Source organism: Pseudorca crassidens, chromosome 1 (genome assembly GCF_039906515.1).
Source record: "Pseudorca crassidens isolate mPseCra1 chromosome 1, mPseCra1.hap1, whole genome shotgun sequence".
NCBI classification, from domain to species: Eukaryota; Metazoa; Chordata; class Mammalia; order Artiodactyla; family Delphinidae; genus Pseudorca; species Pseudorca crassidens.
This window is the reverse complement of record NC_090296.1, coordinates 172,847,915-172,866,895: the sequence shown is the minus strand read 5'-3', so window position 1 is coordinate 172,866,895 and position 18,981 is coordinate 172,847,915. Positions and strand designations below refer to the sequence as shown.

The 18,981-nt window shown below is 39.8% G+C and overlaps 1 protein-coding gene across 4 annotated transcripts in view; it reads left to right on the top strand.

Moving 5' to 3' along the window:
* LOC137203633 (dihydrodiol dehydrogenase 3) overlaps nucleotides 1-18,981 on the top strand; it is a 42,143-nt gene that overhangs the window by 15,479 nt on the left and 7,683 nt on the right. For 2 of the 4 annotated variants that reach the window (XM_067700195.1, XM_067700175.1), the window contains 7 exons: nucleotides 7,415-7,452; nucleotides 10,987-11,154; nucleotides 12,006-12,122; nucleotides 13,281-13,358; nucleotides 14,095-14,217; nucleotides 16,800-16,909; nucleotides 17,836-18,001. In XM_067700195.1, coding sequence (XP_067556296.1) covers nucleotides 7,415-7,452; nucleotides 10,987-11,154; nucleotides 12,006-12,122; nucleotides 13,281-13,358; nucleotides 14,095-14,217; nucleotides 16,800-16,909; nucleotides 17,836-18,001 — 800 coding nt within the window. Of the gene's footprint in view, nucleotides 1-7,414; nucleotides 7,453-8,537; nucleotides 8,664-10,986; nucleotides 11,155-12,005; nucleotides 12,123-13,280; nucleotides 13,359-14,094; nucleotides 14,218-16,799; nucleotides 16,910-17,835; nucleotides 18,002-18,981 lie in introns of those variants that run through there. The other 2 variants (XM_067700185.1, XM_067700164.1) reach the window with 1 other exon arrangement.

The window sequence follows — 18,981 nt, the reverse complement described above, 5'->3', positions numbered from 1 at the left end:
GTCCTAGTGTCTTCCAACTGGTTGACTTGGACATGGTTGAATTTTTCACAATCTGTATGTGAACAGCCTACACATAGGAATGGAAATACATTGTTTCACAAACATCACATCGAGCAGTATGGTGTATTCTCTCCATACCCTTCAGAAGTGATCTCCGTTACTCTTCTGTTTTTCTCTTTGACTCCAATTTTCTATACAGTGCATCCAAAACCAAAGTAAATGTGTGGACAGGGTGACCCTTAGTTCCATCTGAAGGTGGCCAAGGTGTTTTGGTCACTTCCCCCAGTTCCTTCTTCTGTTCCCTCCCCTCTATATTTCAGAGGCACTACCTATTCTTCTTCATTTTGTATTTTTGCACTTACAGAATCTCAGAGTTTGAGGGAACTTGAAGGCCAATCACAGTCACAGCATAAGTGAAAGCATCAGATCACAACAGGAACAAAGTGTTACATCAATAAACATCTTTATTATAGAAGGAGTTGATACTCTTGTATAAGAAAATGCTCAGATTCTCAAAAAAGCATTCAAAGAATTCTTCTTAGGTAACATGCATTTCAACATCTGCTAGGTGTTCATCCAATCTGTCCTCAATGAGAACAATTTCTTCATGTCCTGGAGCAAGTACATCTATTGTTCTTGATCTGATAACTAGAAAAGTCTTGCATAATCGTGTTCATGATTTCTGGCCACAAATTCAGATGAGTAAGAAGAAAACACAGTTCTTTGTTTTTCTTGGAAGTGATCGTTTTTGGAAAATGGAAGCTGAAAAACATACTGTATTTTAGATACAGAACCAAGTCTCGGGGGTCCCCCTGATCATCAGGGACTGGATCCACAAAGACACTTATTGTCCCAGGTCCTTTGGTCCATTTAGGTCTGGCTGCTCTGCATGATGATCAATCCAGCTCCAGAGAGAAAAGAGATGGTTACTGCTTTGAGATCTCAACGTCTAAATGTTGATATAAAAGAGAAAGAAGGGAGGAGTTCCCTGGTGGCACAGTGGTTAAGAATCTGCCTGCCAATGCAGGGGACACAGGTTTGAGCCCTGGTCTGGGAAGATCCCACATGCCGTGGAGCAACTAAGCCCATGCTCCACAACTACTGAGCCCGCATGCCTAGAGTTCATGCTCCGCAACAAAAGAAGCCACTACAGTGAGAAGCCCACACACCACAACAAAGAGTAGCCCCCACTCGCCCCAACGAAGACCCAACACAACCAAAAAACAAAACAAAACAAAAACCCCTTATTAAAAAAAGAGAGAGAGAAAGAAGTGAAGAAGTCTTAACATAATTGCCTATACGAGTGTGTGGGTGAACTTGCTTGGAACTGTGCTGGGAGAAAAGATGCTACATCAGAAGACTCTTTTCTTATTTTCCAGACCACAGAGATTTTCTTTCAGACGTTGTCTGAAAGGTTTCACATGACACAATATTCTGGCATTCATAACAGAAACAGATAGATATCAAGGACTATTGCTCAAAAATACAGAAATTCAATGTCATTTATCCTATTATTTGGTCACAAACTCTTGAAGTTGCTTCCAATCAAGTCTGTGTTCCTCATCATTAAAACATCTTTTGTTCTCCCTCATGGGGAAAAATCCTGACCTCATGGATACTGTCTAATGTACACAACAATGCTAGTGGGATCCAAGTGAGACAGCTCTTTTGTTACTCACTGTCTAGCAAACACCAGATTTACTGTCACATGTATGCAACATAATAAAAAAGAGATGTCATTTTTATGTACCCCAGAATTTATTTGCCACAGAAACTGTATATTCTACGGAAAATAAGGAGAAAACGAAATTTTCATTTCCTATCTTTTCAGAAATTAATTAAAATAACAACCAAATAATAACCCAAAGCATGGAAAAATGATCATGGCTTAGTTCTGTGAAGTAGAGAAAAAAATAGAAATAAAAATAATTTTAATTGCTGACATACTCGAGGGGAAATGTAGCATTGATAGGAGCAACAGCATCAATTATATTACCCAACATTTTGAGTGATTACAATTTACCAGGAAGCACTCTCAATGAATCAAACATCCTATGAAGTAAGCTCAACTATTGACTCATTTTACAGATAAAGAAAACACGAGGTTATTGATTTGTCCAAGGCCACATTGAAGGTGATTATTTTTGTCATTTTTGTAAACCTCAAGAGACACTGTCTTATATAGATGTTTGCACATTTATCCCTCCTTTCCTACTTCCTGCTTCCACCCTTAATCTGACAATAGGGTGGGTAAGGTGGATAATTTTTTGGGGGGGAAGGGGAACATTGGCAGAAATCTTCTTGCATTACATTTGTACTTTATGGAAAATGGGTAATTAATTGCAAGAAGGGAGACTGCTAGAACTGATTTTCCAACTTTTCCCAAGGGCACCCCATGGTTAAGGTAAGCCCACCTGCTCCAGTAGCACACCTGGATTCACACTGCAGGTGAGCAAGATATGTTTGGTATTTCACACATATCCTGCCATGCTAGGTGTAGTTCCATTCTTCTCCCAACGGGTCACCTGCACCAACATTTAATAACGCCATTGAGAGACACCAGGTTAGATGTTCTAAGGATCATTCCATGTCTGGTGAGGAAGTTATCCAAAATTGGGTGGCCTCAGTGACTACCTCACATTGAGGACAGTCAGAATTTGCCCCATGAGCTCAATTATAGAGATCACAAATTGTTGTGGGCCCAAGAATACACTAGTTGGTATTCCACAGCCTGACCTTCCCTTGTGTGCTCTCTGAGTGTGGATGTTACTTGGATTTCAGCTGATGATTTTTCTTCCTTGGTCAACCCTCTGAGTATTCAGCTCCCCTGCCTTCTGCACCACTGAAGACACTCATTCAAATGGCAGGTGTCTGGTCAGAATGTTGTGGAATTTTAATATCCAGACACACTCAACAGCAATTACAGTGTTGCTGATAGCAATTTAATAGCAATACCAATTCCCTCTTTATAAGGAGGTTAACATCCTTGATGTAGTGAGCTATTTTCTAACCTTTGCCCTGTTCTAATCTTTGGCTCATTCATATTGCATTCTTTCAAGAGTCATGAAGAATATAAGATATCAACCTAATTTGTGAGCTAACAAATCAGCTTGCCCTGGTTTCACGACGCTGGTAGAGGGAAGACTGTTTATTACTCACAACAATTGCTGTAACCAAAATAAGAGTATCGTTTTCCAGCTTTGCTGAGACATAATTGACATATAACATTGTATAGTCTTAAGGTTTACGATGTGATGATTTGGTGTACGTATATATTGCGGAAATGTTCACTATGACAAAGTTTGTTGTGCTAGTTCCTTGAGCCCCTATTTCTAAAGGTTGAAGTGAAGGGGCCAGGTGATACCTGAACATGCAGTGAGTTGAGTTATAGGAGAAAAGGCTTGAGTCTAGGGCCCCTGGATCAAGTATAGTGGGCACTCAGCATCCCTGCCCTTTCTCTGGAGGGAGATATTTTCTTTATATTACTGGACAGTAAACACACCTTCCATTTCTCTGGATGGAGCCACGATCTCTATATTGCAAGACTGTTCACTGTACAAATGTCTTGAAAAAATTAATGTGGGATGAAGGGTAGTCAGTGCCTCTGCTTACTGGGTGTACAGAAATGCGAAAAACTGTGCAACGTTATCTCCCAAGGGGCACTTACCCACTTCTAACAGCTGACTCCTGATTTCATTAGTAGCCTTCATCCTCCACTAGATTATAAACTCAAGGCATTTAACAATAATTTATTTCTGTCTACATTATTTATTGATAAAACAATGTCTGGCACATAAAAATTTTCAATAAAATTTTGCTGAATGAATCAATGAAAGAATGGCAAAATATGCAAGAACTAATCAAAATGCTAAAGAATAGACAAATGATGAAGAAATTAAAATAATGATTATGATACACTACTTAAAACAAGCAAAGTATAATATTGGATTTTTAAAATAATATTTGATAGCTTCAGAAAATACTTCTGTTAGGTCAAAGGAAAGTATACAATTTGTATGTTGAAGATTATTTTGATGTTTAAATAAAATAGAAACTCACACATTTGTAAAGGAAAATCGTGAAGGAAAATGTACCAAACGTTAAATGTAATGGGCTAGTTACAGGTCATCTTTATTCTCTATCCTTTCCTTTTTTTCCCCCAAACTTCTGCAATTTGCCTGTATAACTTTAATGATCAGGAGAAACAAACATCCTTATCTTTTTCATTGAAATATAGTTGACTTATTATATTATATTATTTCAGATGTACAACAGAGTGATTTGTTATTTTTATAGATTATACTCCATATAAAGTTATTATAAAATATTGGGTATATTCCCCATTATTCTAGGTTGTAGGGTTTTCCCTTTCAGCACTTTAAATACATCATGCCATACCCTTCTGCCTACATAGTTTCTACAGAAAAATCAGTTGATTGCCCGATAGGGTTTTCCTTGTATGTGACTCGTTTTTCTCTTGCTGTCTTTAGAATTCTCTCTTTAAGTTTTGCCGTTTTAATTATGATATGTCTTGGTGTGGACCTCATTGGTTTTATCTTGTTTGGGACTCTCTGTGCTTCCTGCACCTGGGTAGCTTTTCCCGTTTTCAGGTTCAGGAAATTTTTTGCCATAATTTCATCAAATACACTTTCTGCCACTTTCTCTCTCCTACTTTTGGGACCCCTACAATGTGAATATTAGTATACCTGATGTTGTCCCAAAGGTCCTTTAAACTGATCTGTTTTTTAAAATTTGTTTTTCTTTTTGCTGTTTTTATTGCACAATTTCCATAATTCTATCTTCCAGATCACTTATGAATTCTTCCATATCACATAATCTGCTATTAATTCCTTCTAGTGTGTTTTTCATCTTAGTTATTGTATTCTTCAGTTCTGACTGGTTATTTTTTAAAATATTTTCTAGTTACTTGTTAACATTCTCACTGTGCTAATCTACTCTTTTCCCTAGTTCAGTTAGCATTCTTATTACTAATGCTTTGAACTGTGGTAAATTATTTTGGTAAGTTATTTATCTGTTTCATTAGCTATTTTTTTTCAGGTGTTTTTTTCTTATTCTTTCATTTGAAACAAATTCCTTTGTCGTCTCATTTTGCTTAACTTTCTCCATCTCTATGAAATTAGGTGAAACAGTTACCTATCCCTGTCTTGAAAGGGTGTGCTTGTGTGGAAGCAACCCTAGAGGCTTTTTTTTCAAAATAAATTAATTAATTAATTTATTTATTTTTGGCTGCATTGGGTCTTCTTTGCTGCACGTGGGCTTTCTCTAGTTGCGGTGAGAGGGAGCTACTTTTCCTTGCATGCACGTGCTTCTCATTGTGGTGGCTTTTCTTGCTGTGGAGCAGGGGCTCTAGGTGCGTGGGCTTCAGTAGTTGTGGCATGTAGGTTCAGTAGTTATGGCTTGTGGGCTCTAGAGCACAGGCTCAGTAGTTGTGGTGCACGGGCTTAGTTGCTGCATGGCGTGTGGGATCTTCCTGGACCAGGGCTCGAACCCGTGTCCCCTGCATTGGCAGGAGGATTCTTAACCACTGAGCCACCAGAGAAGTCCCAACCCTCGAGGCTTTGGTGGGAGGAGCTGAAGTGAGCACGGGTCACGCCTTTCCCCAGGTTGTGCTGGCAGCTATCACCTGGGTGGGAGGTGGGACGGGGGAGGCTAAAGCCAGAGACAAGTCTGAGCCAGGGTTTTTCCTATGCTCAGTGGCTGGCACCATCGTATTGGGCCAGGCTAGGTCCCAAGGTGCTGGAGCAGAAGCCCTGAGGGCTGGGCCCAAACTGGTTACATTCCCTTTAAGTGTGCACCCTCTCCCTGCCCGCCCCACCAGCACTGGTACCTTTGCCTAAGAGGGGAGCAGTGCTGGAGGAAGACAGGTTGGAGCAGGCACCTGGTGTAGGCTGCCGTGCATGCTGGTGCAATCCTGGAACACCCGTCAGAGCTCCAGAACACTTCTGATCTGCCACCTTTACCAATGGCAGTAATGGCCACCCTTGCCCTGTTCAGATGTCATGCTGGCCTGAGCCAGCTCTGTCCTCCACAACTGCACACTGTCCCCAGCACTGGCAGCCCTTGCCTTAGTAGGAGCTGACCTGGAGCCAGAGGTGCTGAAGTGGGCATTGGCGTGGGCATTGGCCTGGGCCAGGGTGCACCCTGGGGCTGTCACAGTAAACTGGTAGAGTCCTGGGCTGTTTCAATCTGCTTCCTCTGCTTAGTTCCCAGGAGCAAGCAAGTGTGTGCGTCTTTTTCAAGAGGAGAGTCTAGGTTTCTTACAGCCCTCCTGTTAGTCCCACTGGTTTTCACACAAGCTACAGGGACTCCACTTCCTGGTGGTGGGCCCCAGGGCTGTGGTGCCCAGTATGTGGTTTCAATGGCTCACTCTCCAGGGAGGCTCTCCGAGACCGAATCCCTGTAATCTCCCTCCTCTTCTGTGTCTCTCCTCAGGGCACAAGTCCTGATCTGATTGCTTCTCTTCCCTTCGCACCCAACTCTATGTGGATGTTTCTTTACAGCCTTGGCTGTGTAAGAACCTTCCTGCTGGTCCCCAGTGTGTTTTCAGTGATAATCGCTCCATATGTAGATGTAATATTGATGTGCTCATGGGGGAGGTGAGTTCAGCATCCTCTTGCTCAGCCATCTGGATCTCCTCCCCAAGCAGTGGTTTTAAAACTCATTGTGTACTAAGTTTAATACCTGTGATTGTTCAGGTGCAGTTTCTGCCAATTTGTTTTCTTCCTTTCATGGACCATGTTTCCCCCTTTCTATCTTTCTTTCTTTTTCTTTCTTTCTTTCTTTCCTTCCTTCCTTCCTTCCTTCCTTCCTTCCTTCCTTTCTCTCTCGTATGCCGTGTGTGTGTGTGTGTGTGTGTGTGTGTGTGTGTATGTGTCTCTGTGTGTGTGTCTCTGTGTGTGTGTTTACAATTGGGCACCTGAAACAACAAGCAAATACCCACTCGTTGCAGATTTGTCCCATGCCATGACTGTCCTTCACTAATTAGCTTGGCATGCTCCTAGTCTTGGGATCAGCCCAACAGGAAAGCTAAAGGGCTACTCAGTTCTTTTCTGACTCTGCATCTTGCCTGGTATCTGTGTGGCTTTTTGATTCTCCTGAATACATGAATGCCTTACTGTCCCCCAAATCCACACCCCAGTTCTACTCAGGGTTTTATGTGGTCTATGCTATGTCTCCTCCCTTAATCCCTTTTCCCTGGCATCTGTGCATATATAATCCCCCTGCAGCTGTAATGAGCCATTCCAGCTGCCCTTCAGTTTAAGCTTAGGGTTAGGTGAAACAGACACCAGTCTTTAGACAGCCCCCAAATAGGTTGTGACATTGCAAATAAGCTTTTCTGTGATCATTCTGGTCTGAGGGATGTGACTGGGAGCTGAGCTGCTGTTCTTTACAGATCAAGACTGCAACGCACCAGGCAGGAGGAGGGTACAGGTGAGTAAAAACACCATGAAATGTCCTACCACTCTGTTCTGGATTTTTCCTAATTGGGTGTTCACTATGTTGCTCTAGGTTTTTGTTTGACTGTTTTCCAGAACGTCTATGAGGTTTTATAGCAAGATTCTGTTTTTTTCCTTATGTTTCCATGAGAGAATTCAGCACTTCCTACCTCACCATTTAGCTGACATTAATCTACATGTTAAATTTTAATTGGCTTCACAACATTCCCTTGTATCAATGTTTCACGATTTCCCTAACTCCTCCCAATTTTATTATAATTTAACTTGTTTACAGATTTTTCTTTTATGGATAATGTTGAGCAAGATAATAAATTATATAAAGTATCATTTACATCATGACAATTTTCAGAAGTTCTCTAACTAGGTAAAATGTATGAACAAAGATTCTGCTTGCATACAGCACACTGTAAAAACTATTAATAATTAACCTCCCATAAACACTTTGCTAGAATGTCTGATTTTGGTATCATTTTCAGGATTTCACCCCCATCTGTAAGCAAAATAATTTTGCTGGTGGGAAATGTCAAAAGGCAAATTTATTTTCATTTGATGTTTTCATTCTTTATTAAGTGCTGACATTTTGAAAAATGCTTATTAGTCACTCCTTTAAGTTGTGTGATTGTGTGTGTGTGTGTGTGTGTGTATGTGTGTGTGTGCTGTAATATAGTTAATTGTTTCAACTGACGTTTGGTCAAGATTGGGCTTCATAATTAGAAAAATCAAAAAGATTGGCATGTGGAGGTTTCTAGTCTTAACATATGGTCAATAATTGTTCAGCAAATCCCATGCAATAATTTACAGTAATGTAAGTGGATCCAGAATTGTAAATTTACTTATTAAAAATATGAGGTAAAATATTTCCAAGCAATTAGTGATTTATTAATCATTATACAATACTTAATATTATTCTGATAAAAAACCCAAACAAGTTAATTGCCTTCAAATATTCCTTGCTCCATGGCTACTGATTTAATCATGCTCCTCCTGCAATATTTCTGCTAACATTGGTCAGTACAGTTGGGGTGTTACCTTCCTGTTATTCACAGCCTGTGAGGGCAGAAGAAAAAATCAGAGTCTGCTTAGTCAGAGGAGCAACAGGCAATGGACCCCAAATGCCAGTGTCTGGAACTTAATGATGGCCACTTCGTTCCCATTCTGGGATTTGGAACCTATGCCCCTGAGGAGGTAACATTTGTGGGTTGGGGTTAAGGTTAGAAAAGAAAATGGATGTAACGTGAGTGGAAGTGGACTTAGATTGTCAAGTTATTGAGTTCCTGTGCGACTCTGGGAGGGTCACTTGGTTCTACTAACCAGGCTAGAACCAACCCCTATGAAAGGGGAGGAAGCATTCAGTCTTCCCTCGGCATCAGAGTTTGAAGCTGTGGTCACCTACCGATGACTCTGGGTTTCCCTCCAGTGTCTGTCTCTTTCCCAGCTTGGCAGAAGAGGCGAAACTCAGCCATCAAGAATACTGACTGTCAGCTGCTTTGCTTTGAGGGTGATTGCAATTGTGTGGTTTCTCTGTATGTTTCGTTCATTCAAGAACTCTTTCCTCTTTCTGAAAAGAAGTATTTGAGGTAAAAGGTCCTGAAGATGAGGTGAATGATAAATAACGGGAGAGAATTGCTTTTCTACTGTGTTGTGCCTGCTAGGTGCCAGACGAGAAATGCTCCGCCTGTGTTTTGTCTTGTTTTTCTGTTTCTGCTTGGAAAGTTATTCTAATGGAATATATAATATCACTTGAGGGGATAAGCTACAGTCTTATAGGGCAAGGTTTCAATTCTTGATTTTTTGTAATATATTTTTTATTAAACTATAATCTTCAGTGCTTGGGTGTAAGAGGGGCGAAATGGACAATTTGCTAGACTGGAAGCCAGAAAGTTTGCTGTCCACCTTGTCTTTGGAGTACATAGTTGTATGACAAAGAACTGGTCCTTAAACTTTGAGTCTCACCTTTTTCATCTATAGAACAGAAGGAAATATTCAGAGACACTTTGGAGATTGAAGACAGGACATGTTTACTTATTTATTTATTTTTATTTAATTAATTAATTTTTGGCTGTGTTGGGTCTTCTTTGCTTCACGTGGGCTTTCTCTAGTTGTGGCGAGTGGTGGCTTCTCTTGTTGCAGAGCACGGGCTCTAGGCGTGCCGGCCGCAGTAGTTGTGGCATGCCGGCTTCAGTAGTTGTGGCATGTGGGCTTCAGTAGTTGTGGCCCACGGGCTCTAAAGTGCAGGCTCAGTAGTTGTGGTACATAGGCTTAGTTGCTCCGTGGCATGTGGGAACTGCCCGGATCAGGGCTCCAACCCGTGTCCCCTGCGTTGGCGGGCAGATTCTTAACAACTGCGCCACGAGGGAAGCCCCAGGGCATGTTTAATTTGCAGCATAAAGTAGGATGAGGGGAGGGAAGGGTCCAGGCTATTCCTGAAGCTCACTGGTTAATTCCTGGGTAGATCTCCGAATGCCCGTACATTTAAGGAAAACCAGGACTAGACCCAACAAAGGGCAGTTAAACCAAGTCTCTACCTCCTTGAAAAAGAAAAGATTCTGAATCACATAAAAAGAAATGGAATATTATTCAGCCTTATAAAAGAAGTTATCCTGCCATTTGCAACAACATGGATGAACCCAGAGAACGTTAAGCTAAGTGAGATAAGCCAGACATAGAAAGACAAATACTGCATGATCTCTTTATGGGTAGAATCTTAAAAAATCAAACTCATAGAAGCATAAAAATCAAACTCATAGAAGCATAGAGGCATGGTGACCAGAAGCTGGGGCCGTGGCTGGGAAAAATATAAAGATATTGGTCAAAGGGTACAAACCTTCAGTTATAAGATGAATAAGTTCTTGAGACCTAATGTACAACATGGTGACTATAGTTAATAATAATGGGTTATATTCTTGAGATTTGCTAAGAGAGTAGATCTTAAGTATTCTCACCACAACCAAAAGTTAGCTATGTGAGGTGATGGATCTGTTAACTAGCTTGATTTTGGTAAATCATTTCACAATAGATACTTATATGAAAACATCACTTTGTACAACTTGAATAGATACGGTTTTTATCTGGTGTGTTCTGTGTGGCTACACTGGTAGACAGAGGACTCTCAGAAGCATTCATCTTGTTTCTTGATGCTTTGTACCATGAACATTATACCTTTGTTGACTTTGCTTAAAATATCTCACTGTATAAATCATATCCATGACTACAACTTTATGCTCAGTCTTATGAGTTCCTCCAGAAAATCACTGAAACTGGAGGTGGTCTTGGGGACCTCTAATGTCAGTGATGAACCAGTGATTGCCTGGGATTGAAGGACTTCCTGGATGTCCAACTTTAATTACTTACCAGGAACATTGAGAGAAACTGTTATGCGTTCATCACCACACATGCAGAACTAACCAAAGGCATGAAGAAAAGTTGATTCTTGGGAAGATCAAAGCTTGTGTTTTAGCAATCTCTTAATTCTGTGGATATCCAACTACTACCTTTGTTGCTTATGTAGGTTCCTAAGAGTGAAGCCCTGGAGGTCACCAAATTTGCTATTGATGTTGGGTTCCGCCATATTGACTGTGCTCATTTGTACCAAAATGAAGAGCAGGTTGGACAGGCCATTCGCAGCAAGATTGCAGATGGCACTGTGAAGAGAGAAGACATATTCTACACTTCAAAGGTGCTGTGTGTGTTGTGTGAGTGTGCACATGTGTGCAACGTGATTGTGCACAGGTGACAATTATATAATAGGACCAGTAGTTGTCTGGTGAACTGTGCTTATCGGTATAACTTTTTTCACACATATTTGTATATTAAATCTGGTATCCAAAAAGAAAATGTGAGTGATGATGGCATTCTCATCATTGCTGTGTTCAAATTTTAATTTTAAAGTAAAGTCACTTTACTTCTCTGAGCCTAGGCCAGAGCTGTGTTATTTCATATGGGCTAATGAATCAGACAGAACTGTGATCAGATTATAGCTTTCCTTATCATCTAGGGGACTTTCTAAAATTTCTTCAAGTTCTAAATCTCAGTTCTTACGTCCATCAGTGAGAGAGAGCAATAGGAGAGGCAGTTTGTATATTACACAAGCTCTAGCAAAAGTGTCTTGAATTATGTTCTGCTCATATTAATATGTTCAAAGCACTTTTCCTACAGTTATGTAAACAAACAGATACTAATTCCTGAGAGGATTGATTCTTTGATAGAATTAGATTAAGTCTGTAAACTGCTTTTAAACTCTATCAAACATAATTCAGATAATGAGTATGGTAATTATTTGATAATACATTTATTTCTTGGATCATTTCTTTTTATTGTGAATGATGTACTGATGATAAAATCAATCAAATAATAAAATTTACTTGGGTTGGTTAGATCAAAAATGGAACTGAAAAAGAAACAGAGTGGTTTTCCTCTGTGGTCATCTGTTTCTAATCAGGAAAAATGTCTAATTTTTAGGTGAAAGAAGAAAAACAAAATTACCTAAGGCATTAATTTAACATAGCTCCCATTCTTTAACCTCTGCAGCTTTGGTCCACTTTCCTTCGACCAGAGTTCGTTCAACCAGCCTTGGAAAAGTCACTGAAAAATCTTCAACTGGATTATGTTGATCTCTATATTATTCATTTTCCAGCGGCTCTGAAGGTTTGCGATTTGTATGATCACGTCTATTTTATTTCTTGTGTGAGAATATCTACCAACTTGCATGGATGGTTGAATTCAGATTTTTCTTAGTAAGATGTAGAGATGATTACACTAGAGTAGAATTCCCAAAATCATAATTTCTGATTATCTTTTTATTGGGTTTCTTTGAATCCTTAATTTTCTTTCCATGCCTCCAAGAGAAAAGAGTTCAACAATCTCACATCCTCTGCCTCAAAAACTTGAGGAAATAAAAATAGACACGTTCAACACAGGGTCCCGGGCCTCTTGGGGATTTCATGAACACACAGTTTGGTGCAGCAGTGGTGAGCAATGAAGCTGCCTTACACTTGAACATGATAAGTTTATCTCCTCTTTCACCCTTTCAAATTGACCGGAGTTGGTGGTGCTCTCTCTGGGTGGGTCTAAACCTAGCAGCCTTTACAGGGACTTGGGAGACCTTGCCTACACCATTGGCTGTCTTCACAGTGAGTTTTGTAGACTGCACTTAGCCATTAAGAACTGCATTATGTAGAACTCTTGATCTGAAGTTACAGAAATCTACTCAAACTACCCTATGCAAAAGAGTTTATTGGACTATGTAGATGGGAAGTCCCAGCCATGGATAGATTTAAGGATTTGCAGTACTCTTCAGAAATGTCTCCTTTTTTTCTATCCCTTAACTTTGTAGTACTCTTGGTTTGCTTTATTTTTACCTCAACATTTTCCTTCGGTGGCAAATTAACCTTGATCAGTTCAAGGCTCATGGTCATTAACATTTGAGAGCAGGTCTGGATCTTCCACATTCCATATTAACCTAAAAATAGCCTTGCTGATTCATGTGCCTGCCCTAGGGCTATCAGATGTTCAGAGAGAAAAGGAAATCGGATTGTCAGGCTTAAGTCAAGATTGCACTTTTTTTCTGGAAATAAAGCCATGTAACTTATTGCCATTCTTTACATAAGTCACTCTGAGTCCCCTTTGGGACCTAGGAAAATTCTATTTATTAAAACATATAGTAAGTGTGAGAGATCTAGAATGTTGCTACACCTACCTCATGGATGTTTAGTGTCCTGGTCCTAGATGTGCCTGGCAGCCTGGTTAAGTGTGGGGAAATTATTTAGTGACATATTTAAAATGACTGCTTCTATTCTATTCCAGCCAGGGGAGGAACTTTTTCCCAAAGATGAAAATGGAAAAATGATATTTGACACAGTGGATCTCTGTCGCACTTGGGAGGTGAGTCTGTGGAGGAGAGAGCCCAGGGGAGGAAGCCAGGAGAGGGGGAATCTCCTTCATTTCTTCCACCTGTGAGAATGGGTTGTGGACCATCAGATTCAGCAGTTCATGAACTTTAAAGGGCTGTTATGCTGGGGTGGTGTGGACGAAATCATTGCTGAAAGGCTCACAGAGAGGAACGGAGAAGAATTTGGGACAGTGAAGATAAGCATCTCTTTCCTTCAGTGTGATATATCTTCTTCTGGGATTTTCGAAGGAAGAGACAGTAATTCTTATTTTATTTTATTTTTATAAATTTATTTATTTATTTATGGCTGCGTTTGGTCTTCACTGTGGTGTGCAGGCTTCTCATTGTGGTGGCTTCTCTTGTTGTGGAGCATGGGCTGTAGACATGTGGGCTTCAGTAGTTGTGGCTCGCAGGCTCTGTGCCTCTCGCAGTAGAGTGCAGGCTCAGTAGTTGTGGCGCATGGGCTTAGTTGCTCCGCAGCATGTGGGATCTTCCCGGACCAGGGCTTAAACCCGTGTCCTCTGCATTGGCAGGCGGATTCTTAACCACTGTGTCACCAGGGAAGTCCCGTAATTCTTATTCTTGTGTCACAACCTTCTTCCCCTCTTTTCTTCTTGATAATCCATGCTAATTCTTGACAGGTGACCCTGTTAGCATTTTTTCAGCATTTATTCTTGCTCTATAGCCCATTGCAAATCATGTTCACCACCCCTTATCCCCCACCCCCAGGCCCTGGAGAAGTGTAAGGACGCAGGACTAGCCAAGTCCATCGGGGTGTCCAACTTTAACCGCAAACAGCTGGAGAAGATCCTGAACAAGCCGGGGCTCAAGTACAAGCCCGTCTGCAACCAGGTGAGCAGACTCCGTCTCCTCTCCTTTCTGCTCTTCATAACCTCCTTCCTGTAGTAGAGCCAGATGTCTATTTGTCTTCCCCTCCTATTCATCCTACCTTTGTGGGACAGAAGATTCTAGAGAGCAGAGCCTCTGTCTGGAAGGGTGTGAATAGAACCCAGAATGGTATCTCTGTGTGATAAAGTCTTGGTGGAAAAGATGGGGAGGGCTTCCTGCTAAATTGTGGGTAGGAATTTAGGGAAGGTAAAGGAGATAAAGGAGGGTTAGAATAGTTACCCAGACCTTAGAGGAAGGTGGCATTTCCCTGAGCTGTAAAGGATGACCAGAAATTGGATGGTGAAAGTGCCTTGGAGGGAACTGTGTACAGGTAGGAAGGCCATGAATACATGGAATGAAAAGCAAATAAAGAGCGAAAATGAGATCTCATTGAGGTTTTAAGAGTTTGTGTGGGGTTCAGATGCCTGAGTCCTTAGTCTCAGTGTCTCAGCTTTTAGAGATCTTCAACAGGAAGCATAGTACAGAAAAATTTGCTGGAGACTATGAAATTCATCCCGGTTAGAGCGTGAAGTTAATGTCTTATGGTGATACTAACAGTAGATGAAATAGTCACTCAGGAATTAGAGCAGACCTTGTGATTTACTTGGTCTTCGTATGGTTCTCCCATTGATTTCTACCTTAAAATTAAATGTTTAAACACATTTTTTCTCTGTTTGATCCTTTGCTCATATATTTTTTGTTGTATTTTTACTTTTCTGTGGTGAGAAAACTTAATAAGAGATTCGTCCTCTTAAATTTTAAGTATTACAATACAATGTAATGCAATATTGTTAACTGCAGGGACAACGCTGTACAGCATATCTCTAGAATTTAGTCATCTTGAGTAATAGACTTCACACCCATGTTTAGAAACTTCCGATTTCTTCTTGCTCCCAGACCCTGACAACCATCACTCTACTCTTTAATTCTATGAGTTTGACCAGTTTAGATATTAATATTTGTTTTTCTGTGACTGTTGTATTTCATATAATGTAATGTCCACAAGTACAACCTGAAGTCAAGGAGTAAGAGTCTTCTACAGAAAAAGTAGCTTGTAAAATTCAAGATTTATATATATCTATATACAGCATCAACATTTTCAATTATAAAAGTTTAAAAATTAATGTGATTTTAGCACTAATTTTGCCTCCAAGTTTTCATTGTGAAAATTTTCAGATATTAGCAAAGTTAAGGGTATGATAGAGAACATCCATTTTCCCTCTTGTATGCAAAATTTTTCACATTTTGCCACACTGCCAGATGTATATATATATATATATATATATATATATATATATGTATATATATTTATGTATGTAATATTTTGTTGACTTGAATCTCATTGTAATTCACATATCACTTTGAGACATGTTTCTCAAGCTCTTTTAACCTAGCATGGTGGTCACTCAATCATTTTTTTTAACCATGATATCCAGACAGGTTTTTGACAAATATAATAGATTTATCAGACTATCATCTTGTGATGTTAGTTAATTTGTTTCTCTATTCTCAATTCCTGTAAATGAGTAGATAGATCTGAACTCCTTACTACCTTAAGGTTAAACATTTTGACAAGAACACGTCCTTTGCATGCTGTGCCCTTCAAATGCACCCCAGTAGGAAGCACGTGATGACAGCTTGTCCCACTGTGAATGATGGCACTTTTGTTCTGCTGGTAAAGCTAGTGGTAGCTAGATTTTTTGTTTGGAAATGTGTATTTTCCCTGTTGAAATTACCTGGTCATCTGGGGAAGTTAGATTCTCCCCAAATTTTCACACAATGGTTGAGAATCCATCAATGACTTTCACCGGAATTAGTTATTTCATTGGGATGTTTTTCAATATTTTCAACTTAAATACTCTTTTTGATCTTCTTACCTGACATTTTATTGCAAAAACAAAATTCTGTCATTAATTCAGCATAAAATACCTTATTCCTATAAGACAGGGTAAAAACTTAACTCCTTCCCCTTAATTCTCAGTTTCTGAGAAAGGATTTATTGTAATAATCACCATCAGTGGAGGCAAATATTTTTGTTCTTTCTCTCTTTCATCACTTGGGACTCAGGGATTTTTATTTACTCTCAGTGTTACATTTGCTTTTATTCATTATTCCTTTTGATGCTCAAATCTACCCAAATGTCTCCAGTGGGATCCCCATCAAACTGGTTCTTTTAGTGCTTCAGACATTTCTTCATGAGTCTTGGAGCAAATTCTTTGCAAAATTTGATGTCCAAGACTCAAACAGGTGTTTTTCTGTCTCAGATCTGGAATTAGGCGTGTCTCTTGGTAGTGTGTTTAGTAATTGAGATCTGGTCCCTAGAGTTACTTGTTCTCAGGAATGTCATTATTTTTTACCTTTTCAGGGACAGAGATATAAAATGTATTTTTTTAAAAAAAAATCATTATTTGATGTTGATACTTCCAGTTTAAATTTAATGTTACACAGTTTTTTTCTTTAGATTTTTTTAACTTCTAACATCTCTCTGTCATATTTACATTACCATTTCATATAATCTGAAACTCTTCTATGTTGGCCTTCTACAGGTGGAATGTCATCCTTATCTCAATCAGAGCAAACTGTTGGACTTCTGCAAGTCAAACGATATTGTTCTTGTTGCCTATGGTGCTCTGGGATCCCAACGATTAAAAGATTGGTAATGAACCCTAATGAAGACAATGGAGAGTTTACCTAAAATTCAGTTTTTGATGAAATATTTTTAGTCATACCGTACTCAGTGCTCTGGAGATAACTCTCAACTTGCTTGGGGGAGAAAGGGGAGGGATAGAAGGAATCCTTCTCTTTTGTCTTCCCATCACCCAGCCAATTTTCTTATATTATATGTGTTCTGTTGTAGATTGATCAATAACACGTGTCTGTATTAAAATCTATATATAATCCCCCAGCTGAGACCTAAGACATAAGCTTAAGTCATGATTTACTTATTTATTACCTAAGGAACACATTACTAGTAATAGACTCTCCAGGCTTCACTTACCTTATGTATAAAATCAGGATAATAACATATAACTCCCAGGTCTATCATGATCCAAAAAATTACAATTTGAACCATTTTTGTAAACATCTGTAGAAGTATTGCACACTGTAAGTAATGATGAAATGAATAGTTCTCATTTTGAGACTACTCAATTTTTATCAATACCTGAGAAAATTAAACTAAAGAATATCCCAGTCTTTTCCTTCTCTTTCTCCTTTCATGCTCTTGTACTTACTTTGGGGCTGTGATTGGAGAATAAAAACAGCCACTGAGATGTAAAACAGAAAAAAAACATGATTGTGGAAGCATTGATCTCAACTCAATCATGCATCCAAATGACCTGGAGAGCTTTGTAAACACAGATTGCCAGGTGCCACAATTGAGTTTCTGATTCAGTTTGTCTGCAGTTAAGCCATGGAATTTGCATTTCTAACAAGGTCCCAGGTGATACTGATGCTGTTGGTCCATGGACCACATTTTGAGAAGCAGTGGTCTAGAGTGGACCTACTTGGTCTGTTTGGGAAGCCTCCTAACAAACTGAATACTCAGTCTCAGATCTTCAGCATTTCCGAATTTCCTTCCAGGGTGAACCCGAGCTACCCAGTTCTCTTGGAGGACCCAGTTCTTTGTGCCATTGCAAAAAAGCACAAGCAAACCCCAGCACTGATTGCCCTTCGCTACCAGATGCAACGTGGGGTTGTGGTCCTGGCCAAGAGTTACAATAAGAAGCGGATCAAAGAGAACATGCAGGTGATGAGTGGGGCTGTGGGCACAGGGGTTCTAAATAATATCCTTCACGAGGGTCATTCTTTGTCCAGCTCTCAAGACTATCTTTGGGCCAAGATGATTTATCTGTTATTTATCGTGCACGTATGCCTTACGTATATTCCTAATGGTTTTCTCCTCCTACTGTGGCAACAGGAGAGGTGGCATGGCTGGATAGGATTAAGATTGGACAGAAAATGGAGATTTTAGTTCCAGCATTACATCTGCAATTTATTCTGTCACTCTGCAAGTGATATCTTATTTTCTTTATTCTCAGTTGACGAAATTGAATTGTGATTTTCTTAGACAGTTGGGCTGCTATAACAAAATACCACAGATTGGGTGGTTTAGAAACAACTGAAATTTGTTTCTCACTGTTCTGAAAGCTGGAGGTCTGCGATCAGGGTGCCTGTGTGGTCATGTGAGGGCCCTCTTCCAGGTTACAGGCTTCTCCTTGTATCTTAATGTAGTGGGGGGCAACGGAGCTCTCAGAGTCTCTTATATGATATATGATATTATTTAAATCAAATTCATGAAGCCTTCACCATCATGACCTAACCACCACTCCAAGGTCCCACTTTCTAATATCATTGCAGTAGAAGTGGGTTTTCCAACATATGAATTTGGGGAGCACACATTACAGCAGTGATCTTCAACCTCCATGTCATCATGGTTTTATTTTGCATTCCTCTGAATAGTAACGTAGTTTCATTTTCATACTTCTAATCTCCCTGAGTTTCTGCCTTTGTGAAGTTCCTGTTCAAGACTTTGTCCATTTTTATTAGGTTGTCTTTTGATTTATATATATGAGACGATTATTATACTGTTAGCCATAGCTGTACAGCAAACTCGCCCCCATTAAGGAGTTTAACGCAGAAATCATTTACGCATCCCATGATTCTGTGGTATGACAATTAGCCTTCATTCAGTTAAGCTGTTCTCTCCTTGGCTGGGCCCTCTCTTGT